The sequence below is a fragment of the Eucyclogobius newberryi genome, unplaced genomic scaffold (genome assembly GCF_026437365.1).
Source record: "Eucyclogobius newberryi isolate DKJ021-1_F unplaced genomic scaffold, fEucNew1.0.hap1 SCAF_22, whole genome shotgun sequence".
Classification (NCBI taxonomy): domain Eukaryota; kingdom Metazoa; phylum Chordata; class Actinopteri; order Gobiiformes; family Gobiidae; genus Eucyclogobius; species Eucyclogobius newberryi.
This window is the reverse complement of record NW_027315857.1, coordinates 19,753,758-19,779,492: the sequence shown is the minus strand read 5'-3', so window position 1 is coordinate 19,779,492 and position 25,735 is coordinate 19,753,758. Positions and strand designations below refer to the sequence as shown.

General features: G+C 46.5%; 1 protein-coding gene across 1 annotated transcript; it reads right to left on the bottom strand.

Annotated features, from left to right (window-relative positions):
- Positions 1–15,327, bottom strand: LOC140371801 (F-box/WD repeat-containing protein 7-like). The gene is made up of 13 exons (XM_072459011.1): positions 15,213–15,327; positions 11,390–11,472; positions 11,124–11,259; positions 10,304–10,438; positions 9,447–9,570; positions 8,216–8,340; positions 7,333–7,446; positions 2,805–2,986; positions 2,330–2,555; positions 1,988–2,054; positions 1,774–1,917; positions 1,523–1,672; positions 1–134 (listed from the first exon to the last, which is right to left on the bottom strand). Exons 1-13 carry the CDS (start codon positions 15,249–15,251, stop codon positions 1–3), a joined length of 1,659 nt encoding a protein of 552 aa, XP_072315112.1. The 5' UTR covers positions 15,252–15,327.
- Positions 15,328–25,735: the final 10,408 nt, after the last annotated feature.

Genomic DNA, 25,735 nt, shown 5'->3' with positions numbered 1-25,735 from the left:
TCACTCCGCCTCTTTCCTCGCCTCGTCCAGGTCAAAGTCCAGCACCAGCAGCTTGGTTTCCTCCGTGCCGTTCCGACTGCCGGCCGCGCACACCAAGCGGGTGTCGGTCGCTCTGATTCGCCAGACCACGCCACCTGAGCAGAGGACGAGACACGCGATTGGTCGACGTTCATTTAAAGTGACGTGTGGCAGGTTTGTACGATTGTCTAATTTTCACTTTATTTGGTTTAATTGTACCTGTTGTACATATAAATTATAGTTTTACACCGATCGAGCAGGTGTTTGTGGAGAAAACTTTGAGAAATCTGATGAAAATGACAGGAAGTGACATCACACCAGGGACACTCATTACAGTCAAAGTTTATGCAGAATTCACACAAAGAAACAACTTTTTTGACTCTCTAAAAACATTTTCAACAAAATAAAGTTGCTCTCATAAATTCTTATTTGTGAAATTAAAAAAGTTGTGACATTAGATGAGTTTTGGCCCAGTGTTTTCTGGGTAATTTCCTAGTGTGACATCAATCACAAACAGGAAGTGAAAGTATAAACTATGTGCTATTCTGAGATAAAACCCAAAATATATTTCATCTTTAACTGCATTTTAGTTCAGTGAGTGGTCCGACCTGTAGAGGGCACTGTAAGTCAGATATGGATACAGCAGCCAAAAATGCTAAACGTTATTTCAAAATAATATTACTTAAAGGCGTAATGGATGATTTTTTTGGGCCAAATCTGAGTCTCATTTCCTCGTGGACGGCCGATTAGTCCTGCCACGTATCAATCATAGAACTCACCTACCGCTCACCTGCAGCCTCGTGCGGCTCGTCCCCAGGAGCAGCACGTTTCCCCGTGTCTAAGCGCATTGATCTATCATAATATAGTTCCCTCAATGTACGGGACAAAATTAAGACAGAGAAAAACAGTTCGAGCTGGTGTAGAACAAACGCACGTGTAGAACGAGGCTTTTCCCTGCATCCGCACGGGGGGAGTGCACATGCGCACTTCCGGCTGAGTTCTCAAATCGCCGAAAAAAGTAGAAGTTTATTGTTCGCGATACGCTGTCTAGTCCCGGCTGAACCCAAAGTGCAAATCTTCACTTCCATTCATTCCCTCCCTCCAGTCGGTGTTTTTGTCTCAAAGCTAACATACATTGACGTAAAAGTACCATATTTTCCGGACTATAAGTTGCACCGGAGTATAAGTCGCCAAAAAATGCATAATAGAGATGAAAAAACATATATAAGTCACACTGGAGTATGAAATGCGGTTGCAAGTGTGAAAATAACAAATAATATCACATATAAGTCGCTCCGGAGTGTAAGTATATAAGTATAAATATAAGTATAAGTCGCACACCGGCCAAGACTACGAAAAAAGGTGCGACTTATATACGGTAGTAGTGTCTCGGTCCATGAGGTTGTTCTGGAAACGAAGGGGGCGCGTTCCCATAGGAACCTAGCGGGACTACGTTCGAGCCGGGCGGCGTCGTCAAACGGGGGCGTGTCTCTGCGTTCCGTACCTGATCCTCGACTCTGCAGCGCCACCACGTCTCTGAGCCAGGCGCCGGTGTTCAGGTCCCACAGTTTGACCGTGCCGTCGTCGGAGCTGGAGAGCACCAGGCCCCGGCAGAACTGCAGACACGTGACCGCGGACTGGTGTTTGTTGGGCCCTGAGGAGCAGAGGAACGTTAGTTGCGTTTAGGCCAATAACGATACAAATAATGCGTAATTGGTGTCCTTTAAAGGCTGGATGTGAGGGGCGTGTCCTGACCTTGGAGCGTGTGCAGGCACTGGCCCGTCCGGATGTCCCACACGCGCACGGTTGAGTCGGCGTTCCCGGAAACGAGCACGTTGTCCCGGAGCTCCATCCCCGAGGTGAGCGACTGATGCCCGGTGAGCGTGTGCACGCAGTTGCCTGCAGGGGGCGCAACAACGTCAGTGCCAAAGCGGAGTGTATTTTAAGATTACCGTTGAACTCCACGTACCTGTGTCCGCCTCCCACACTCGGATGGAAGTGTCCAGAGACCCGCTGACCACGAACGCACCGTCGAACTGCAGAGGACACGAAAACACCACGTCAAATCACACCACGTCTGTACTTGTCGACTGTAATGACCTTTTGTGATTTCACTGAAGGTAAAACCAGGGCTACAGAAATAAATTAGGATTATTTTAGTCGGCAACTAGTCAAAGAACCGTTTCTGGGGTAAATTTAGACTTAATATTTTTTTTTTTTAACCAAATAAAGTTGAAATAAGCTGACTGAAGATGGAGAATATTTATGAGTTAGGAGGGGACGGTGTTCAGAGGGGGCGGTGCCCGCATACCTGCAGAGAGTAGACCCTGTTGGTGTGCCCCTGCAGCGTGTGGAGGCAGACCTCAGACTCCGGGTCCCAGACTTTGACCATGTAGTCGTAGCCGCCGGAGACGACACGGCGCCCGTCGAACTGCACGCAGCGCACCGCCGCCACGTGCCCCGTCAGGACGTGCTCGCAGCGCCCGCTCTCCACGTCCCACACGCGGAGGGTGGTGTCCCGCGAGCCGGAGACCACCCTGGCAACAGAGGGCAGATGTTAGGCAGCGTCTGAGAGGGTTTATTACTTTATTGGACCCTCGCGGGTCTTTAAAAGTGTTTTTAGTGGATTCAACGACGGCAAAACAAAGAGAAACAAGATTATCACTGCAAAGGTCGAGAGAGAAATGGAACTTTCACTGCCTCAAGATAAAGTTACAGTCAAAACTTTTATTTAACAATTATTTTGCTTTCAAAATGTTACACAGTACACCTTTAAGCATAGTCACCTGTTGCCGTGGAGATGCATGCAGCGCACCGTGGACGTGTGGCCGTACAGGATGTGGACGCACTCGCCCTTCTCTGCATCCCAAACCCGGAGAGTTCGATCCGTGGAGCCGCTGATCACTGAGGAATCGAACATCTGACTGCACCAGACCCCACCCGTGTGACCCGCCAGGGTCCTCAGGCACTGAGAGGGGGAGAGGGGGGGAGGAGGAGAGGGGGAGGAGGAGGAGAAGAGGAAGAGGGAAGGAGAGGAGGAGAGGAGAGGGGGGAGGAGAGAGGAGGGGAGGAGGAGAGGAGGAAGGAAGGAGGGAGGAAGGAGGGGAGGAGAGGAGGAGGGAGAGGAGAAGAGGAAGATTGAAGGAGAGGAGGAGGAGAGGAGAGAGGAGGGGAGGAGGAGGAGGGAGGAAGGAGGGGGAGGAGAGGAGGAGGAGAGGAAAGGAGGAGGAGGGGAGGGAGAGGGGAGGGAGAGGAGAGGGAGAGGAGGAGCGGAGGGGGAGAGGAGGGGAAGAGGAGGAGAGGGGGAGAGGGGGAGGAGAGAGCGAATGAAAGAGAGGGAAGGATGGAGGGAGGAGAGAGAGGGAGGAGAGAGAGAGAATGGAAAAGGAGAGGCAAAGAGAGGGAGGGAGAAAAACAGAAAGGGCTCAATCAATCGTTCTTTTTTCCGCCCGTTCCGGACTTCACTGAAGAGACGACCGGCCCTAATGGCTCCGACACGGCCCTCGTGCCCTCGGGCAAGACACTTCATTTCCCATTTTAAATAAGTAAAACACAGACATTCGACCACAGAAGAAGCTCAGGAACAATGGAGAATGAGTTCATACAGCAGATTCATCTCTCAAACGACAAAAGGAATAATAACGTTAAGTTTTCGATCTATTCAATATTCACTTTTAAATCTGGGTCACATGGCGTTTGACCCACTGCCCTGGTGAACGCCCGTAGAATCTGCAGAGCCACACTCGGCGCTGGAGCTGCTTTCTCTGTAACCGTTTCCAGGGCAATACAGTTCTTTTGGCGTTGTCATGGTAACACGCAACATCTACCTTTCCCTCTCCTTTCTCTGCTCTCTCTACCTCCGTGTTCGAGGACAAAGTTGAACGCGTTGCTCTCCCGACCGTCCTTCGCCGTGCAGTTGATAAAGAACATGATGGAGTGTGTTTTGTCAATTAAAGCAGAACTAAAAGACTCTGTGGTTAGAGCGCCCCCTGCAGCTCACGTGTGGATATACACAGTCAGAAAAAAGGCAGAACAAAAACCTTTCACAGCGTCAAATATTTTAAAAAAGAGTCAGGGTTTCTCAGGAGAGTTTTCCAGGCTTGTTTTTAATAATAATAATAATAATAATAATAATAATAATAATAATAATAATAATAATAACTTTTATTTATATAGCGCTTTTCAGTGACCCAAAGACGCTGAACATAATAAAAAAGGGGGGGGTATTTACAGACAGGGGGGGACAACACGTACAGAACACATTAATATACAGATAAAATGAACAAGACAGAAGAAGTAGAGAGAAAAAGATGGGGATGTAACAGGGGGTAGAAGTGTAGGCAATGGGGTAGAGGAGGCTAGGGGTAGGGGAGGTCATAGGCTTGGGTGAAGAGGTATGTTTTTAGGCGGGATTTGAATGTTGTGAGTGAGGGAGAGTGGCGGACAGGTTGGGGGAGGGAGTTCCAGAGTCGGGGTGCTGTTCGGGAGAATGCTCTGTCGCCAAAAGTTTTGAGTCGGGATGTTGGTGCAGCCAGGGTGAGAGAGGAGGAGGATCGGAGAGCTCGGGTGGGGCGGTGGGGGATGAGGAGGTCAGACAGGTAGGGGGGGGCAAGGTGGTGAAGAGCTTTGAAGGTGAGGAGGAGTATTTTAAAGTTTAAGCGCTGCTTGATGGGGAGCCAGTGGAGGGAGCGGAGAACGGGAGTGATGTGATCACGGGACCGGGTGTGGGTGAGGAGGCGGGCAGCGGAGTTTTGGACCATTTGGAGTCTATGGAAGGAATGGGAGGAGATGCCAGTGAGGAGGGAGTTGCAGTAGTCGAGGCGGGAGGAGATGAAGGCATGGATGAGGGATTCAACAGCGGGGAGGGTGAGGCAGTGTCGGATTTTGGCGATGCGGCGGAGGTGGAAGTATGAGGTCTTGACGATGTGGCTGACATGGGGAGTGAAGGAGAGGGTGGGGTCCATGATGACACCGAGATTGCGTACCAGGGTTGAGGGGGTGATGGTCGAGGTGTCGATGCTGAGTGAAAAGGGACCAGTTTTATTGAGAGTGGATTTGGTGCCAATGAGGAGGAGCTCTGTTTTGTCACTGTTCAGTTTGAGGAAGTTGAGAGTGAGCCATGATTTTATTTTCTGCCCAGAGACAGCAGGGGGCGAAAACACCCGAGCCAACATTTTTCAAGTGGGTCGGACGGTAGGCAAATTCTTTTTTTTTTTTACTTTGAAGGCAAAAAAAAAGATCCAAATTTTGCCATTTTTTGACGGAAACGTCTATCAACCCGATCAGTAGACTAAATCTCACGATTTTAAGATATTTCAGTCGACCTTTTGTACTCCTTTATTTTGGTAGCGAAGGCGAGCGGTGGCAACATGAGGGAGACACGAGCGCGATGCCCTCATGAATGCATTGCGTAAGTCAAATTTAAATCAAGTCACACCGTGATAGAGCATGACCTGTACTATGGAGACTTCAGTGGCGCCGACAGAAGCAAACCAACTTGTAAAAAGCAATATAACGACACATGCGCGTTCTGTTATGATACAGACGCATGTGGAGGACTGAATATGAAGACGCGCATGTGTTGCGTGGTGCGTCATCAGTCTTTTAGGATGAAAGATAGCTTTACCAGCGTGATATAAATATTCAACATGGCGGTGTAGGAACGACCGGGTCGGTGAGTCGGCGAAATAATTGAAAAATAAAAGATTTTGATGTTTTTTTCAACAAAATGCTGATATCTTTTTTTCAGTCGGCTAGTTTCATACCGGGTCGGTCGGGTTACGGCAAACAGACATATTATTTTGCTCAGCCTAAGATGAAAACGTTATTAATATCTGCTTTAAGTGAAATATAGATGTATTTTAAACCAAGTATGATCTGTCCGAACGATTTAATCATGTTTCTTGGAACAAACTCAATCAGATTAAGCAATTACTGCATTATAAACGGACTCTGATCAACTGCTGGAGGGCAAATAGAGATAAAACATGAAGCAATGTGAAATCTTTAACAAAATGTGGAATAAACGTAGAAACATATTGCCATTTTTATCATCATTTTTGATTAAAAGCAGAGCAACAAAACTTGACTGGACCATCAAGAATGTGAAATATTCAAATGTTCCGCGGTGTTCTTGAAGCAGAGACACAAATCCCTCAGTGGGAGTTGTCGGTCATTCTTTCAGCACAAGCCCGAACGCGAGCGGGGCGCGTCCTGTGAAGTATTCGACCGAAACCGGGGCCCGGCGGCGCGTGCGAGGGTGGCACGCCCGAGAGCAGAGCCACGCCTGCACGCAACAACGCCAAAGGTTATTCTGTCACTAATGCTGGAGTCTGTGTGTTTATGCTACAGTCTAATTACGTTCTTAAGTTCATAATACAGTTCTGTCAAAGGTTTGGACATGATTCTTCTTCTTTAAGTGGTTGTTAATGAGCAAATTAAGTGTTATTTGAAAAAGTACTTTTTGCAGATCATGATACCCTTTTTAAATAGTTGTGTGTCTTTTATTCATTTAAGTACTTTTAATTTGCTCTTTTTGTATTTTTTTTTTTTTTCCGTTTCTATTATATTTTTGCTAAACTGAGCAATATTTTAGTTTTATTAGATATTTAGATTCGTTAACATACGCTTTGTTTTTTTCTTAAATCCATTATGGGGAAAAGTCTTGTTTATAAAATATGCTCTAAATAAAGTGGATATGGATGATTGTTCATATATATTTTATTTATTAATTAATCATTTTTAGTCCCTTTAAAGCGTTAATGCAATTAGATTGAGCAATATAAAAAAAGTCCAGATTGTAACCCAATGAAACTATTATGGCTCAGAAGCGTGCTAAAACGTGACAGTAAATGCTTGAGGTTTAAGTATTAAATGTGAACAAACTGAAGAAAAACTACAAAAAACACACTTTTTTTTAACCCTTATTTTAAAAATCACAACACAGGTTTATTTTCTTCATAATAATTTTCCGCCATTTAAACTAGTTTTTATAAAAGACAGACGCTATATTCTAATGTATTTATCTTCAATAAAATAAAATAAAAAGCAATATATTATCAATGTTGCTAAGCAAGTGGTTTATTCAAAAAGGGACAATACACACTTTGTGACAAATAGTCTCATAATCACCCATTTATAATTAAGGTCAAAAATACTTTTCTTTTCTATTGTGAATATGGTAAAAATCTCATACATATTTAACACTTTTCTTATACCAACTCTCAATATGAACTAATCGATCTCTTTCAAAGTCTCGGTCCCACGTGTAACAGCCAAATCCATGTCATTTGAAAGCCCAGCGTCTCTTTTTACCTTCCCGGTGATGGCGGACCAGACTTTGAGCGTGTTGTCGTCAGACCCGGACACGATGAGGTCGCCGCTGAACTGCAGACACGTGATCACGTGGTCGTCGTGGCCTTTCAGCACCTACGGGTAAAAGAACAGAGGACTTTCAGATATTTCACACTGTCCACTGCTCAAAGAAGATGTTAGGATTATGCTTTTTCTGGTAGATTAACTGGTCGATGGTTACCGTATTTTCCAGACTATAAATCGTACCTTTTTTCATAGTTTTGGCCGGGGTGCGACTTATACTTATATTTATATACTTATACTCTGGAGCGACTTATATGTGATATTATTTGTTATTTTCACACTTGCAACCGCATTTCATACTCCAGTGCAATTTATATGTTTTTTTCTTCTCAATTATGCATTTTTGGCAACTTATAGTCCAGAAAATACGGTATTTATGCATTTTAAATCGCAAAACGGATCTGACATAAGTGAATTGATTCATTGCAACTCATTTAATAATCAGAGAATTGTTATCCCAGACTCCAAAACATGCCACGTGCCGATAGAAGAGGTTTTATAGCTTCGATAAAACCGTAATTACACCAAAAATATAGTAAAAATCTCATATATGCAGACATTTTGCGGCTTAAACAAAAAAGCAACAGAAATGCTGGATTAAATAGTTGCAGGCTTATCTAAAATGACTTAGAAAAACAGAAATGTTCACGATGAAATGCAGAATAATAAAGATTAAAAGTAAAGTCAAAGTATCAATACCTCAAAATACAACTACAAGTGATTTTGTGACGAGCTAAAGCCATTATAATGTGGCTAAAAGCTCTAAATAACGGCTGATTGAGCGTAATTTTGCACGTCTGAAGGTTCAAACTGAGTGTACCATGGGCTCTCTGTCGTCCCCGCTCCTCCAGTTGCTCTCGATGCGGTGCTGCCGGATGTACGCCGACTTCCACGGGCTCACGCAGGCGCTCTTCCTCCGCGCCGACGACAGGTGCTCCGGGATGCCTGCGAAGAGGAGGAACAAGTGTCCTTCGTGTGCGCTCTTTCATCTGGGAAACGCTCGGGCCCTCGTCGCGTTTCTCACGGCGACGACGCAAGCGCGCACGCTCCACGTTCGGACATCTGCGCCGGTCTTCATTAGTATTTCAGGAGAGGCCCGCGGTTCATTGGTATGAGAGAGGGGAAGGAGGAGAGATAGATCTGGCTCGGCGCCCACAGGGAAACACTGGTGCAATGCAGCGGCTCCGAGAGGGCTGGAACCGAGGAGGATCGACGCTCGGGAGTGACGGGAGGAGGAGCGGTCACGGAGATGTCCAGATGGAGCGGCGAGAGACTTAATCACGTTTAACCGCAGCCGTTTGTGTCATGAATACGGCGTTTCACATGTATTCTGAGGGGACTATGAAGGCACAAATTATTCAAGCATAACTGAAGCTTATTGCAGTGAATTTAATCTTTAATCAGTCCTCCTTTCCAAGAATAGTGACTATAAAATGTTTATGATGATACAATGGTTAACAAAGTGTGATTTTGTGCAGTTGAGGTGATGGGGGGGAATTTTAGACTCTGGGGGGCCATCATAGTCTCCTGTTTTAATGGGAAACACTGGAATATTAATATTTCGGAGGCTCAAGCGGCAGGAGTGTGTGAGGGATGTCAGCCCCGGGGCAGCTGTAGCTACATACCACCTGTGAGTGTGGAGGGTAAATGTAATGTTCACTAGAGATGTAAGAAGACCAGAAATAGTGCGATATTGTACAGTAAAAGTCTCACAAATGACATTAAATCACAAGCGCCTTTGTTTAAATACATTGTTTTGCCGTTTTGACCATGATCCTTTGCTCATTTTCAGTGCAAACATGGAAACGTAACCATTATTTAGCACTTCTACGTTTAAATTCTTCGGAACATGCCAGTAACTATTAACATCAAAGGCTCGTCATGGCATTTGAGAAAGGAAAAAGAAGTATTTATGCAATTTTCATAGCGTCGGCGATGAATATCTCATGGAAAGATTTGGTTATCGTCGCCTCCCGAGAGTTGACGCCGAGCTATTTCGGTCCGCTGCATTATTCAGACGGACGACACCCCGAGCGAGCCGCCGGCCTTACCCTCCTCCCTGCACTTCTCTCTCCACAGCAGGTTGTCTTCAGCCAGGATCCTCCAGTACCTGCAGGTCTGGGCCGCCTGCAGCAGGTCTCCGGGCGCCAGGAAGGTCAGAACGTACAGGGCCAGCTGCGAAACACGGGAAAAGGTCAGGTCCAGGCGTTTATAGAGAATTGATGTGTATTAGGGCTGCACGACATTGAAAACGACTGAGATATGCCTGTTGTGTGATGTTTGAATATATTTTGTGATTTCAGCGATATCAACAACAAATGTGCCTTATGTATCACTAAAATAAAAGCTTAACAGAGACTAAACCAAAAGACTAAATCAAGGCCGACTTAGAAAAAATAAGGGATATCAACATTATTTGTGATTTTTCAGGTCACATTATTGGCACAAGAACTAAAAACTGATGATTGTGAATATTTTAGAAGCAAATTTAAGTCATTTTGATTCAATCTGTGCTCCAAACAATCTGTGCCAATCTGTGCTTACAATAACACTTTAGTTTTGCATTCAGAAAGTTTGAATTCATAAAGATGTTACTGGAAACGTAATGTATAAAAGAATAAAAGAAAACTGAGGATTTCACTTTTGTTCTGTCACGTGTCGATAATCATGAATTAAAGTTGAATTGTTATGTTTTTTCTCACAATAATAAAGACATTAAACTTCAGTATTGTGTCATTTCTAGCCAGAATAATTCAAAATAAATAAATCTGACTTTTATGTATCGTGTATGTATCATTTGCATCAGATGGCGAGCCTTGGTGTCACTGCAATGAATTGAATTGGTCGCGATATGGATGTTATAGCGAATAATGCGATTAGCCTTGATGTGTGTTGTGTCGTTGTGCACCTCTTTGGGCAGCAGCGAGATAAAGTCCCTCTGAAACTGTGGCTCGATCAGCTGCATCATGTGTTTGACCTGCGTCGTCTCGCAGCGATCGATCAGTTCGTCCAGAGCCAAGAGACGCTCCGGACCGCTCCACGTCTGTGGACAGAGCAGACACACAACGTGAGAGTGGGACGAAAGCTAATCTAGGACGCGAGCAGGACGAAAGCGGGACGAAAGCAGGACGAAAGCAGGACGAAAGCAGGACGAAAGCAGGACGAAAGCAGGGCGAAAGCAGGACGAAAGCAGGACGAAAGCAGGACGAAAGCAGGACGAAAGCAGGACGAAAGCAGGACGAAAGCAGGGCGAAAGCAGGGCGAAAGCAGGGAGAAAGCAGGACAAAAACAGGACAAAAACGGGACGAAAGCAGGGCAAAAGCAAGATGAAAGTAGGACGAAAACAGGGCGAAAACAGGACGAAAACAGGACGAAAGCAGGGCGAAAGCAGGGCAAAAGCAGGGCGAAAACAGGGCAAAAGCAGGGCGAAAACAGGACGAAAGCAGGACGAAAACAGGAGGAAAACAGGAGGACAACAGGGCGAAAGCAGGACAAAAACAGGAGGACAACAGGGCGAAAGCAGGAGGAAAACCGGGCAAAAGCAGGAGGACGAAAGCAGGAGGACAAAAGCAGCAGGAGTACCAAGTGAGGTACATGGAGTTAGGCTTGGATTTACTTAAGTAAAATAAGGCCAAAATAAAGACAATGTTTTTGCATCTTAATTTAGCAAAGAACCGTGGCACTTTTATTATATATATTTTTACGTATTATTATTAACATGTTGTAACCTGGAAAGTGCACAACCAGTCCTGCAGTCCCGTCGGGGGCGGGCCCGAGGTGACACGCCTCCTCTGAGCTGAGTGTCCATTGGCCACTCGCAGTTCCCCAAATGTGGTGGGCGTCGCCGGCACCAGGCTTGCAGGACTGAAGAGAGGAGATAAAGTATAGGTCAAATACCATGGTATACTGAGGCCTTATAAACTACCAGGTACTTTATCCTTGGCCTTTCACACTGTAGTACTGGAGAGTATTTGTAAACGACTGAAGTGTGTACCTGAGGTATCCGTTGCCTTTGCAGTGCTTCTTCCCTGTAGGAAACGGCCGACCATCAGGGCCATGGTCCAATTTCCTCTTCATCTGTTTAGAAAGGGAAATTAACCAATTATTGACATAATCATCAAAAATATGAGTAACAAGAGCACCTGCAGGTCAAAGAAAGATAATTACAAAAGAATTATACGTTTAGGTCATAACAAAAGTACAACAGCAGCTTCAAAGGCTCAAAACTTAAAGAAAAGTTTTATCAGTCCATAATACTGTATTTTACGGACTTTTTTCAAAGTTCGGCCGGGGTGCGACTTATATGTGATATTATTATCTTGTTATTTTCACCTTGACAACCACAAGAGGGCGCTCTAGGCTCTAAGCGACGCAGAAGAATCTGCACTTCCTCTACCTCTGGACACTTACCACAGTTCTGTCTGTAGCTGAAGGTGTTAGCGTTAGCATACATATACCTATTCACCATGTTCTCTAATCTGTTCAAGATGAAATGTCGGTTCTTGGTCTTGGATTTTATTAAATACATCTCCCAAAAAATGCGACTTATACTCCAGTGCGACTTATTTAGTTATTTTTTTCTCTATTGTGTATTTTTTGGCTGCGACTTATACTCTGGAAAATACGACAAATTAAGACTCATGACCTTCAATAATATAGAATTAAAGTACTTTTTACATATTAATATTTGAAACCACTGATTTGACACTAAGGAAAAACTTCAAATTTGATAAAAAAAATTTAATCACTAAGAAAATCCCTATTTACTTCATCTCTTTATTAGATTCACTATTTTATACAAGTATTTCCCCAAAGACTGTTCACTTTAAAGCATCAACATACAAGTTTTATTTTCTTTAAGAGCTTTAATACTCGCTTTTCCTTCCCATTTCTGAAAAACAAAAAGTGCCAAATGTTAGCGCTGACAGAAGTGGAGGTGAAAGGGTTAAAATGCCTTTGTGCGTCCAGAGCCTGACACTGCAGAATCCTCCAGCCCTGAAGTCACCCGAACACATCCAGGCCCAGTGTGAATGAAAGCAGGAATGTGGAACATCACAGGAATGTCACCGGGCAACAAGAGCTGAAATAACCCACAGTCCCACAGCCTTGAACGCACCGCTGTCAAGTACATGATCAGAGGACTAGACCGGGACTGGACTAGGACAAGACCAGGACTAGACCGGGACTAGAGCAGGACAAGACCAGGGCTAGACTTGGACTAGAGCAGGACAAGACCAGGGTTAGACCGGGACTAGAGCAGGACAAGACCAGGGTTAGACCGGGACTAGAGCAGGACAAGACCAGGGTTAGACCGGGACTAGAGCAGGACAAGACCGGGACTAGAGCAGGACAAGACCAGGACAAGACCGGGACAAGACCGGGACAAGACCGGGACAAGACCGGGACAAGACCGGGACTAGAAAAGGACTAGACCGGGACAAGACCGGGACTAGAAAAGGACTAGACCAGGACAAGCCCGAGACAAGACCAGGACAAGACCGGGACTAGAAAAGGACTAGACCGGGACTAGAAAAGGACAAGACCGGGACTAGAAAAGGACAAGACCAGGGCTAGACGGGGACAAGACCGGGACAGGACTGGGACTAGAAAAGGACAAGACCGGGGCTGGACCGGGGCTAGACCGGGACAAGACCGGGGCTGGACCGGGGCTAGACCGGGACTAGACCGGGACAAGACCGAGGCTGGACCGGGGCTAGACCGGGACTAGATCTGCACATAAACAAATCCATACAATAACTGTAAAACTATGATAAAACCAGGACTGATCAAAAGTAATGAAATTAATGAATTTAATTAAATTACTTTAGAATGAAAACCTAAGACTAAAGAGGAGGGACTAAACTAGAGCTGAACCAGAACTAATCAAGCAATAAACAAAACATATTTTTAATCCAGATTTAACCTGGACTAAATTGAACAGAATAAAAAGGTACATAAAAGCTAAGTCTAAATCAACACAAAGAAGAGGACTGAACCTGGTCCAAAGTAATCAGGGACTAAACTGAGACTAAATGTGGACTAAATGAGGACCATATCAATAATTAAACCCTGATACAGAGATTATAAACAGGAAATTAAGATTATTTGTTACATTAGCCAGAGTTTATGATGCTGTAGCTTGATATTGGTTGCAGTATTAGCAGAGGGTGTCAGTCTGGTTTAAATTGTGCTCTGAACTGAAACACAAATGACAAACCTAAACAAACACACAATATTTGTATTTGTTTTGTCATGTTCAGCCTTCTGTCGACATATGAACATAACTCCAGACGTACATTACATTTCTAAAAAACACATTTACCTGATCTTTTTCAACGCTTTTACAGTCCAGCATATACGAATAATATCTACTGAATATTTAATTAAAACAATAAAGCCATTATATAAATGAACTTGTTTTTCCTCATTTGTTTTAAATTGTGTTACATGAATAAAGTGCTATTTTGTTTGCGTCGTCATATCGCGAGTTTCTATTTGTCTGTTTAACGCTCAAACACAAACATTGTCCACGCCCACTCGTCCTATTGGTCGCCCGCAGCCCAGCTCTGAGTGAGTGACAGGCGGACTAAACCAATCGCAGTGATGTTTGAACTTTTGTACGTGAATCGTGATCAAAACTAAATTGTGATCCGGCGCCAAAAATTATGAAAATGTAATATAGACTTTGAACATACACAACCAAGAAAATTACACGTAAATATGTCGTGGAATATACACTTATTTCAATACTGATCAGAGAAAGTAGCTGAGATATTATTCAATACTGGTTTTGACATGGCCAGAAACGCAAACACAATCGTAGTTCACAAATACAATTTTCAAATTCGCAAAAAATGTGATTCAAATTATTCAAAACACTTTCCGTAACTAGTAAATTAACCTGTGATTATTTTTCTCATAATTTTGTCTGGTCAAATGTAGATTACTGTACATTGAGGCAGTTAAAAATACTAAATACTACCTACATAAAGGCTGGAATATTCTGCATGGCTTATAGGTGGAGAATATTTATGAATAAAGTGCATTACCGATGAAAATCTACATTTCAAATTTCAATTCCATTTTGCAATTTTGATCAAGTAGAAATAAATCGTCTGCGTTTTAGAGTCCGTACAATCCACTTAACAGCCACAATTATCAAAAATATATGATTATTCCAATAGTCGACTAGTCAAGATTATTCAGATGTTACTACACATTATGTTAATTTTCATATTCATTATTACAGTGCTATAACACATGGAAACACGTGCATTTGCTTTAATTACCAATGATTAAACATATAGCTGTATTTCTACTCCACATGTGCAGTTTTAGGTGAGCCCACGTGACGCCGCGCCACGCAAACCGCACGAGCGACGTGAACGATCTCAAAGTGCATTCTCCAGTTAATGAGATGCGCCGCGCTTTGGTCACATGTGCAACACGCAACACGCCAAAAATCACGCGTATCTTCGCACGCAGACGGGGCCAAAGCCAGTGCGTTGCGCCATTTCTCACGCACGTTCGACTGTCACGGAGCGAAAAGACGTAAAAAACACGTATTTGTTGTGATGAAGTGACGGTGAGGAGACGCAGAGATGATGACGATGATGATGATGATGATGTGATGATGATGATGATGCCTTGGTCCCGGTATCCGCAGTGGCTCGTGCACGTCGCCGACACGCGAGCACGCGCCTCCGCTGTGAGTGCCACAAAACGCCTCGTCATGGCGCAAAGATAACGTCCAAAAATCTCCACGCCGCCGCTAAAGGCAAATGTGCGGGAGTCGCGCGCGGGTCTGCGGTACTTACTTTGTAGAAGATGAGCTTGAGCGTGCCGTAGAACCCCATGGCCGCGCGCGGAGAGGCGGGAGCGTGATGTGGAAACCGGGTTAAGTCCGATTTGGAGCGAGGAAGAGGAAGAGGACCAGAGGAAAAGTGGGGAAAGTCTCCAATGCGTAAAGTGTAACGTTAGTGATCCATGCGCGCGCGCGGAGGGAAGAGGGACGAAGTGTGCGGCGCGGACTGAGAGGCAGAAGTGAAGAGGAACACGCTCAGACATGCCTCTCCAACAGAGAGAGGGAGGAGAGAGAGAGAGAGACATGCCTCTCCAACAGAGAGAGGGAGGAGAGAGAGAGAGACATGCCTCTCCAACAGAGAGAGGGAGGAGAGAGAGAGAGACATGCCTCTCCAACAGAGAGAGGGAGGAGAGAGAGAGAGACATGCCTCTCCAACAGAGAGAGGGAGGAGAGAGAGAGAGACATGCCTCTCCAACAGAGAGAGGGAGGAGAGAGAGAGAGACATGCCTCTCCAACAGAGAGAGGGAGGAGAGAGAGAGAGACATGCCTCTCCAACAGAGAGAGGGAGGAGAGAGAGAGAGACATGCCTCTCCAACAGAGAGAGGGAGGAGAGAGAGAGACATGCCTCTCCAACAGAGAGAGGGAGAAGAGAGAGAGAGAGTCATGCCTCTCCAACAGAGAGAGGGAGGAGAGAGAGAGAGAGACATGCCTCTCCAACAGAGAGAGGGAGGAGAGAGAGAGAGACATGCCTCTCCAACAGAGAGGGAGGAGAGAGAGAAAGACATGCCTCTCCAACAGAGAGAGGGAGGAGAGAGAGAGAGAGTCATGCCTCTCCAACAGAGAGAGGGAGGAGAGAGAGAGAGACATGCCTCTCTAACAGAGAGAGAGAGAGGAGAGAGAGAGAGTCATGCCTCTCCAACAGAGAGAGGGAGGAGAGAGAGAGAGAGACATGCCTCTCCAACAGAGAGAGGGAGGAGAGAGAGAGAGACATGCCTCTCCAACAGAGAGAGGGAGGAGAGAGAGAGAGACATGCCTCTCTAATAGAGAGAGAGAGGAGAGAGAGAGAGACATGCCTCTCCAACAGAGAGAGGGAGGAGAGAGAGAGACATGCCTCTCCAACAGAGAGGGAGGAGAGAGAGAGAGACATGCCTCTCCAACAGAGAGAGAGGAGAGAGAGAGAGACATGCCTCTCCAACAGAGAGAGTGAGGAGAGAGAGAGAGGGACATGCCTCTCCAACAGAGAGAGTGAGGAGAGAGAGAGAGGGACATGCCTCTCCAACAGAGAGAGAGAGACATGCCTCTCCAACAGGAGAGAGAGAGCGAGAGAGAAAGAGACATGTCTCTCCAACAGGAGAGAGAGAGAGAGAGAGACATGCCTCTCCAACAGAGAGGGAGGAGAGAGAGAGAGGGAGGAGAGAGAGACATGCCTCTCCAACAGAGAGAGACATGCCTCTCCAACAGAGAGAGAGAGAGAGAGAGAGACATGCCTCTCCAACAGAGAGAGAGAGAGACATGCCTCTCCAACAGAGAGAGAGAGACATGCCTCTCCAACAGAGAGAGAGAGAGAGAGAGAGAGAGACATGCCTCTCCAACAGAGAGAGGGAGGAGAGAGAGAGAGGGACATGCCTCTCCAACAGAGAGAGAGAGACATGCCTCTCCAACAGGAGAGAGAGAGCGAGAGAGAAAGAGACATGTCTCTCCAACAGGAGAGAGAGAGAGAGAGACATGCCTCTCCAACAGAGAGGGAGGAGAGAGAGAGAGGGAGGAGAGAGAGACATGCCTCTCCAACAGAGAGAGAGAGAGAGACATGCCTCTCCAACAGAGAGAGAGAGAGAGACATGCCTCTCCAACAGAGAGAGAGAGACATGCCTCTCCAACAGGAGAGAGAGAGCGAGAGAGAAAGAGACATGTCTCTCCAACAGGAGAGAGAGAGAGAGAGAGAGACATGCCTCTCCAACAGAGAGGGAGGAGAGAGAGACATGCCTCTCCAACAGAGAGAGAGAGAGAGAGAGAGACATGCCTCTCCAACAGAGAGAGATGGGAGAGGGGAGGGAGAGAGAGAGGGAGGAGGGAATGACAGATAAGAGGGTTGAGAGAAAGGGAGGGAGGGAGTAGGGAAGGAGAGAGAGAGAAGGGAGGGAAGGAGAGAGAGAGGAGGAAGAGAGAGAGTGGAGGGAAAGAGGGAAGGAGAGAGGAGGGAGAGGAGGGAGAGAGAGAGAGGAGGGAAGGAGAGAGAGAGACATGCCTCTCCAACAGAGAGAGTGAGGAGAGAGCGAGAGACATGCCTCTCCAACAGAGAGAGTGAGGAAAGAGAGAGAGAGACATGCCTCTCCAACAGAGAGAGTGAGGAGAGAGCGAGAGACATGCCTCTCCAACAGAGAGAGAGAGGAGAGAGAGGGACATGCCTCTCCAACAGAGAGAGTGAGGAGGGAGAGAGAGAGACATGCCTCTCCAACAGAGAGAGTGAGGAAAGAGAGAGAGAGACATGCCTCTCCAACAGAGAGAGGGAGGAGAGAGAGAGAGACATGCCTCTCCAACAGAGAGAGTAAGGAGAGAGAGAGAGACATGCCTCTCCAACAGAGAGAGTAAGGAGAGAGAGAGAGGGAAATGCCTCTCCAACAGAGAGAGTGAGAGACATGCCTCTCCAACAGAGAGAGTGAGGAGAGAGAGAGAGGGACATGCCTCTCCAACAGAGAGAGTGAGAGACATGCCTCTCCAACAGAGAGAGTGAGGAGAGAGAGAGAGGGACATGCCTCTCCAACAGAGAGAGGGAGGAGAGAGAGAGAGGGACATGCCTCTCCAACAGAGAGAGAGAGACATGCCTCTCCAACAGGAGAGAGAGAGAGAGAGAGAGACATGCCTCTCCAACAGAGAGGGAGGAGAGAGAGAGAGGGAGGAGAGAGAGACATGCCTCTCCAACAGAGAGAGAGAGACATGCCTCTCCAACAGAGAGAGAGAGACATGCCTCTCCAACAGAGAGAGAGAGAGAGAGAGAGAGAGAGAGAGACATGCCTCTCCAACAGAGAGAGTGAGGAGAGAGAGAGAGAGGGACATGCCTCTCCAACAGAGAGAGGGAGGAGAGAGAGAGAGGGACATGCCTCTCCAACAGAGAGAGAGAGACATGCCTCTCCAACAGGAGAGAGCGAGAGAGAAAGAGACATGTCTCTCCAACAGGAGAGAGAGAGAGAGACATGCCTCTCCAACAGAGAGGGAGGAGAGAGAGAGAGGGAGGAGAGAGAGACATGCCTCTCCAACAGAGAGAGAGAGACATGCCTCTCCAACAGAGAGGGAGGAGAGAGAGACATGCCTCTCCAACAGAGAGAGAGAGACATGCCTCTCCAACAGAGAGAGAGAGAGAGACATGCCTCTCCAACAGAGAGAGATGGGAGAGGGGAGGGAGAGAGAGAGGGAGGAGGGAATGACAGATAAGAGGGTTGAGAGAAAGGGAGGGAGGGAGTAGGGAAGGAGAGAGAGAGAAGGGAGGGAAGGAGAGAGAGAGGAGGAAGAGAGAGAGTGGAGGGAAAGAGGGAAGGAGAGAGGAGGGAGAGGAGGGAGAGAGAGAGTGGAGGGAAGGAGAGAGAGGAGGGAGAGAGAGAGGAGGGAAGGAGAGAGAGAGACATGCCTCTCCAACAGAGAGAGTGAGGAGAGAGCGAGAGACATGCCTCTCCAACAGAGAGAGTGAGGAAAGAGAGAGAGACATGCCTCTCCAACAGAGTGAGGAGAGAGCGAGAGACATGCCTCTCCAACAGAGAGAGAGGAGAGAGAGGGACATGCCTCTCCAACAGAGAGAGTGAGGAGAGAGAGAGAGACATGCCTCTCCAACAGAGAGAGTGAGGAAAGAGAGAGAGAGACATGCCTCTCCAACAGAGAGAGGGAGGAGAGAGAGAGAGACATGCCTCTCCAACAGAGAGAGGGAGGAGAGAGAGAGAGACATGCCTCTCCAACAGAGAGAGAGGAGAGAGAGGGACATGCCTCTCCAACAGAGAGAGAGGAGAGAGAGGGACATGCCTCTCCAACAGAGAGAGTGAGAGACATGCCTCTCCAACAGAGAGAGAGAGACATGCCTCTCCAACAGAGAGAGTGAGGAGAGAGAGAGAGGGACATGCCTCTCCAACAGAGAGAGAGAGACATGCCTCTCCAACAGGAGAGAGAGAGAGAGAGAGAGACATGCCTCTCCAACAGAGAGGGAGGAGAGAGAGAGAGGGAGGAGAGAGAGACATGCCTCTCCAACAGAGAGAGAGAGACATGCCTCTCCAACAGAGAGAGAGAGACATGCCTCTCCAACAGAGAGAGAGAGAGAGAGAGAGAGAGACATGCCTCTCCAACAGAGAGAGGGAGGAGAGAGAGAGAGGGACATGCCTCTCCAACAGAGAGAGAGAGACATGCCTCTCCAACAGGAGAGAGAGAGCGAGAGAGAAAGAGACATGTCTCTCCAACAGGAGAGAGAGAGAGAGAGACATGCCTCTCCAACAGAGAGGGAGGAGAGAGAGAGAGGGAGGAGAGAGAGACATGCCTCTCCAACAGAGAGAGAGAGACATGCCTCTCCAACAGAGAGAGAGAGAGAGACATGCCTCTCCAACAGAGAGAGAGAGACATGCCTCTCCAACAGGAGAGAGAGAGCGAGAGAGAAAGAGACATGTCTCTCCAACAGGAGAGAGAGAGAGAGAGAGAGAGAGACATGCCTCTCCAACAGAGAGGGAGGAGAGAGAGACATGCCTCTCCAACAGAGAGAGAGAGAGAGAGAGAGACATGCCTCTCCAACAGAGAGAGATGGGAGAGGGGAGGGAGAGAGAGAGGGAGGAGGGAATGACAGATAAGAGGGTTGAGAGAAAGGGAGGGAGGGAGTAGGGAAGGAGAGAGAGAGAAGGGAGGGAAGGAGAGAGAGAGGAGGAAGAGAGAGAGTGGAGGGAAAGAGGGAAGGAGAGAGGAGGGAGAGGAGGGAGAGAGAGAGAGGAGGGAAGGAGAGAGAGAGACATGCCTCTCCAACAGAGAGAGTGAGGAGAGAGCGAGAGACATGCCTCTCCAACAGAGAGAGTGAGGAAAGAGAGAGAGAGACATGCCTCTCCAACAGAGAGAGTGAGGAGAGAGCGAGAGACATGCCTCTCCAACAGAGAGAGAGAGGAGAGAGAGGGACATGCCTCTCCAACAGAGAGAGTGAGGAGGGAGAGAGAGAGACATGCCTCTCCAACAGAGAGAGTGAGGAAAGAGAGAGAGAGACATGCCTCTCCAACAGAGAGAGGGAGGAGAGAGAGAGAGACATGCCTCTCCAACAGAGAGAGTAAGGAGAGAGAGAGAGACATGCCTCTCCAACAGAGAGAGTAAGGAGAGAGAGAGAGGGAAATGCCTCTCCAACAGAGAGAGTGAGAGACATGCCTCTCCAACAGAGAGAGTGAGGAGAGAGAGAGAGGGACATGCCTCTCCAACAGAGAGAGTGAGAGACATGCCTCTCCAACAGAGAGAGTGAGGAGAGAGAGAGAGGGACATGCCTCTCCAACAGAGAGAGGGAGGAGAGAGAGAGAGGGACATGCCTCTCCAACAGAGAGAGAGAGACATGCCTCTCCAACAGGAGAGAGAGAGAGAGAGAGAGACATGCCTCTCCAACAGAGAGGGAGGAGAGAGAGAGAGGGAGGAGAGAGAGACATGCCTCTCCAACAGAGAGAGAGAGACATGCCTCTCCAACAGAGAGAGAGAGACATGCCTCTCCAACAGAGAGAGAGAGAGAGAGAGAGAGAGAGACATGCCTCTCCAACAGAGAGAGTGAGGAGAGAGAGAGAGAGAGGGACATGCCTCTCCAACAGAGAGAGGGAGGAGAGAGAGAGAGGGACATGCCTCTCCAACAGAGAGAGAGAGACATGCCTCTCCAACAGGAGAGAGCGAGAGAGAAAGAGACATGTCTCTCCAACAGGAGAGAGAGAGAGAGACATGCCTCTCCAACAGAGAGGGAGGAGAGAGAGAGAGGGAGGAGAGAGAGACATGCCTCTCCAACAGAGAGAGAGAGACATGCCTCTCCAACAGAGAGGGAGGAGAGAGAGACATGCCTCTCCAACAGAGAGAGAGAGACATGCCTCTCCAACAGAGAGAGAGAGAGAGACATGCCTCTCCAACAGAGAGAGATGGGAGAGGGGAGGGAGAGAGAGAGGGAGGAGGGAATGACAGATAAGAGGGTTGAGAGAAAGGGAGGGAGGGAGTAGGGAAGGAGAGAGAGAGAAGGGAGGGAAGGAGAGAGAGAGGAGGAAGAGAGAGAGTGGAGGGAAAGAGGGAAGGAGAGAGGAGGGAGAGGAGGGAGAGAGAGAGTGGAGGGAAGGAGAGAGAGGAGGGAGAGAGAGAGGAGGGAAGGAGAGAGAGAGACATGCCTCTCCAACAGAGAGAGTGAGGAGAGAGCGAGAGACATGCCTCTCCAACAGAGAGAGTGAGGAAAGAGAGAGAGACATGCCTCTCCAACAGAGTGAGGAGAGAGCGAGAGACATGCCTCTCCAACAGAGAGAGAGGAGAGAGAGGGACATGCCTCTCCAACAGAGAGAGTGAGGAGAGAGAGAGAGACATGCCTCTCCAACAGAGAGAGTGAGGAAAGAGAGAGAGAGACATGCCTCTCCAACAGAGAGAGGGAGGAGAGAGAGAGAGACATGCCTCTCCAACAGAGAGAGGGAGGAGAGAGAGAGAGACATGCCTCTCCAACAGAGAGAGAGGAGAGAGAGGGACATGCCTCTCCAACAGAGAGAGAGGAGAGAGAGGGACATGCCTCTCCAACAGAGAGAGTGAGAGACATGCCTCTCCAACAGAGAGAGAGAGACATGCCTCTCCAACAGAGAGAGTGAGGAGAGAGAGAGAGGGACATGCCTCTCCAACAGAGAGAGAGAGACATGCCTCTCCAACAGGAGAGAGAGAGAGAGAGAGAGACATGCCTCTCCAACAGAGAGGGAGGAGAGAGAGAGAGGGAGGAGAGAGAGACATGCCTCTCCAACAGAGAGAGAGAGACATGCCTCTCCAACAGGAGAGAGAGAGCGAGAGAGAAAGAGACATGTCTCTCCAACAGGAGAGAGAGAGAGAGAGACATGCCTCTCCAACAGAGAGATATGGGAGAGGGGAGGGAGAGAGAGAGGGAGGAGGGAATGACAGATAAGAGGGTTGAGAGAAAGGGAGGGAGGGAGTAGGGAAGGAGAGAGAGAGAAGGGAGGGAAGGAGAGAGAGAGGAGGAAGAGAGAGAGTGGAGGGAAAGAGGGAAGGAGAGAGGAGGGAGAGGAGGGAGAGAGAGAGTGGAGGGAAGGAGAGAGAGGAGGGAGAGAGAGAGGAGGGAAGGAGAGAGAGAGACATGCCTCTCCAACAGAGAGAGGGAGGGAGAGAGAGAGAGACATGCCTCTCCAACAGAGAGAGGGAGAGAGAGAGACATGCCTCTCCAACAGAGAGAGGGAGGGGGGAGGGAGATGGAGAGAGGGAGGAGGGAATGACAGAGAGAGAGGAGGGAAGGAGAGAGTGGGAGTGGAGGGAGAGAGAGGAGGGAGGGGTGAGGGAAAGGAAGAGCCACAACATAATGACCACAAGTGTTTTTCTCACTGGTGCAGGTGTAAACTATAGGTTCAATAATAGCCTCAACAAGGTCTAATACAGAACTAAAACAGGTCTTATTCAGGACTAAACCATTCTTACCCATGACTAAGCAAGTCCAACACGACTAACCAGGTCTAAAACGAGACTAAAACTGGTCTAATCCATGACTAAACCAGGTCTAAAACTAGATCAAAACTGGTCTAATCCATGACTAAACCAGGTCTAAAACTAGATCAAAACTGGTCTAATCCATGACTAAACCAGGTCTAAAACTAGATCAAAACTGGTCTAATCCATGACTATACCAGGTCTAAAACTAGATAAAAAACTGGTCTAATCCATGAGTAAACCAGGTCTAAAACTAGATAAAAAACTGGTCTAATCCATGAGTAAACCAGGTCTAAAACTAGATAAAAAACTGGTCTAATCCATGAGTAAACCAGGTCTAAAACTAGATAAAAACTGGTTTTATCCATGACTAAACCAGGTCTAAAACTAGATAAAAACTGGTCTAATCCATGAGTAAACCAGGTCTAAAACTGGATAAAAACTGGTTTTATCCATGACTAAACCAGGTCTAAAACTAGATAAAAACTGGTCTTATCCATGACTAAACCAGCTCTAAAACTAGATAAAACTGGTCTAATCCATGACTAAACCAGGTCTAAAACTAGACTAAAACTGGTCTAATCATGACTAAATCAGGTCTAAAATGAGACAAAAATGGGTCTAAACCAAGACTAAACCAGGTCTAACGCAGGACTAAACAAGTCTAGACAAACCCAGGCCAAACCCGGGACTAAACCAGGTCTAGACCAAGGGTTTGTCATTATTTTCTCCTACATTTACCACATTTTAGTCCCGACACTGATGCTGTCGTTCTTGTTCGGACCTGGTGTCGTCAGGTTTAGCTTGCAGTTCAGTCCCAATTTTCACAGTTTTTCAAATCTCAAATTCGCACCCACTTTTCACGTAAACTTTGAGGATTAAATACATAACTTAATAATGAAAAACCAACAAGAGCGAGATGTTCTTGTGTGACATAGACTCAGATAGTTTTGTGTGTGAAAGCCATGACTAAGTAAATAAATATACCGGTAATTGCCATTTCGTGCCTGTTGCCGTGAGATGGCAGATAACACGTTTCCACGACAGCTGCCACAGGAAAACACAAGTCAGATCTCTGGGACTGATAACAGCTTCTGAAAGTGCTGAACCCAGTATTGACTAAACAGGCGCCGACATCTGCGATCGTGAGATAAAAGACTTAAGACTCGGTAATGAATTTGTGATTTACGCGAAATCTGAAGTCTTTTTTTGACTCGAGAGCCACAAGAACGAGGCTAATGAGGGCTAGAAACATCTCAAATCATCAACGATATTATGTGTAATCGAGAGGTTCCACAGCCTCATCATGTTTGGAGCAGACTTTGTACTTCGGAGGAATAAATTGGACAGTTTTTGTGTCAAACGGAACCAATTAAAAGTCTATGCGATACGTTTTTAATAAGGTGATTGATCAAGCACATTCATCACAAGTGTTTTCTTCATTCTGATCGATCACAATTGTCTATTCTGTTGATTTTCTCACATAAAAACTACTTAAAATGTCTTACAATATCACTTTCCTGAACATAAATAAGACAGGATTTTTTTTCGGGCCGTTTAAAGCAACATTGTGTCACAAAATTCACCAAATGGAGTCAAAAAACATCAAAACTCTCAATTTTATGCCATACATATACGCGTATTTTATCAAATTATCGTGAAAGGGACGACATTTCCATGGAAACATTTGCGAGATGCTCCACGTTTCTCAGCGCAATGAAAAACAACAATTTAAGTCACGAAAAGTCACAAAAAAGTTACGTAGAGGAGATTTAACACAAAAAATAATCACATTTCTTCCTCCAAAGTCTGAACTCGGCGCCACATGTTTTCGCTGTCGGAAAGATAATCGCGAACGCACAGGTCCCGGGAAAAGACCACAAAACGACCGATAAAACCCGCCAAAAACGGTCCCACGTGACAGGTGACGGGAGATAGTGTGCTGCGATGGGATTCTAGGGCGACCTTTGACCCTTTTACGTTAACCTGGAGAGCTCGGGGCATGAGGTCAAGCAGCTGTAAAACCCTGAAGAGAAACCGCACTCGCGTCACGGTTCAATAATGCTGACCGACCGGTTTGGGGCCAAAGGGAAAAGTGCTTCTCCAGTAGAACAACAATGACCTTTACATATCCTTCAATGAATAATGGACGAGCAATGCATCGTTTGTACCTTTTCTTACCACTAGGGGGACTTTTATTTTAGTCGTACAATAGTTTCAAGCTGTTAGGACAGAGTAATGTACATATTTATGACTCAGATACACAAGTCTTTTAGTTTGCTAGTCGTCATTGTGTCAATTTCAGATGTGGGTAGTTACATTCACTACATTGTACTTCAAGGGTTTTCACATAATACTTTTACTCCAATTCAGGTGATATATTTCAGTGCAACAGTACTCTTACTCTAGTAAAGGTTTTGGTTCCTCTTCACACTAGTAAAAGCTTTATGTAACATTAGTACATTTTTTTTAAATGGAAGTTTCTCTCTTTTCTGGTCCATATAATCTTTGAAAATACCAGATTTAGTCAATTATTAAACGTTTTGTGCTTCCTATTACAATCATTTCAAAGTTACTTTTACGTGAAATGCTTCCAGCGCGACTTATATATGTTTTTTTCTTCTCTATTATGCATTTTTTGGTGCAACTTACAGTCCAGAAAATACGGTACCTAAATCACTTTCTATAGTATTTTGAAGCAATGGTACGCTTACTCAAGGACTTTTGTTTACTCTCCCCACGTCAGATTTAATGGGATTTTACCTCCATTACAGGGCCGTGTCAGTGTCATAAAGTGTTATATTTATTATCGTTCATATTTTTGGTTGCAAACTTCAGGATGGAGATAGTGACAATACTGTAAGATGATCCTGATAATCCTCT

Excerpts from the sequence above, each read along its gene's own strand:
- LOC140371801 (XM_072459011.1), bottom strand. The coding sequence starts at position 15,251 with ATGGGGTTCTACGGCACGCTCAAGCTCATCTTCTACAAA. Across the intron at positions 10,439-11,123 it reads ACTGGTTGTGCACTTTCCAG|ACGTGGAGCGGTCCGGAGCG; the intron begins GTTACAACATGT and ends CTCTGTCCACAG. Across the intron at positions 2,055-2,329 it reads ACAGGGTCTACTCTCTGCAG|TTCGACGGTGCGTTCGTGGT; the intron begins GTATGCGGGCAC and ends TGTCCTCTGCAG.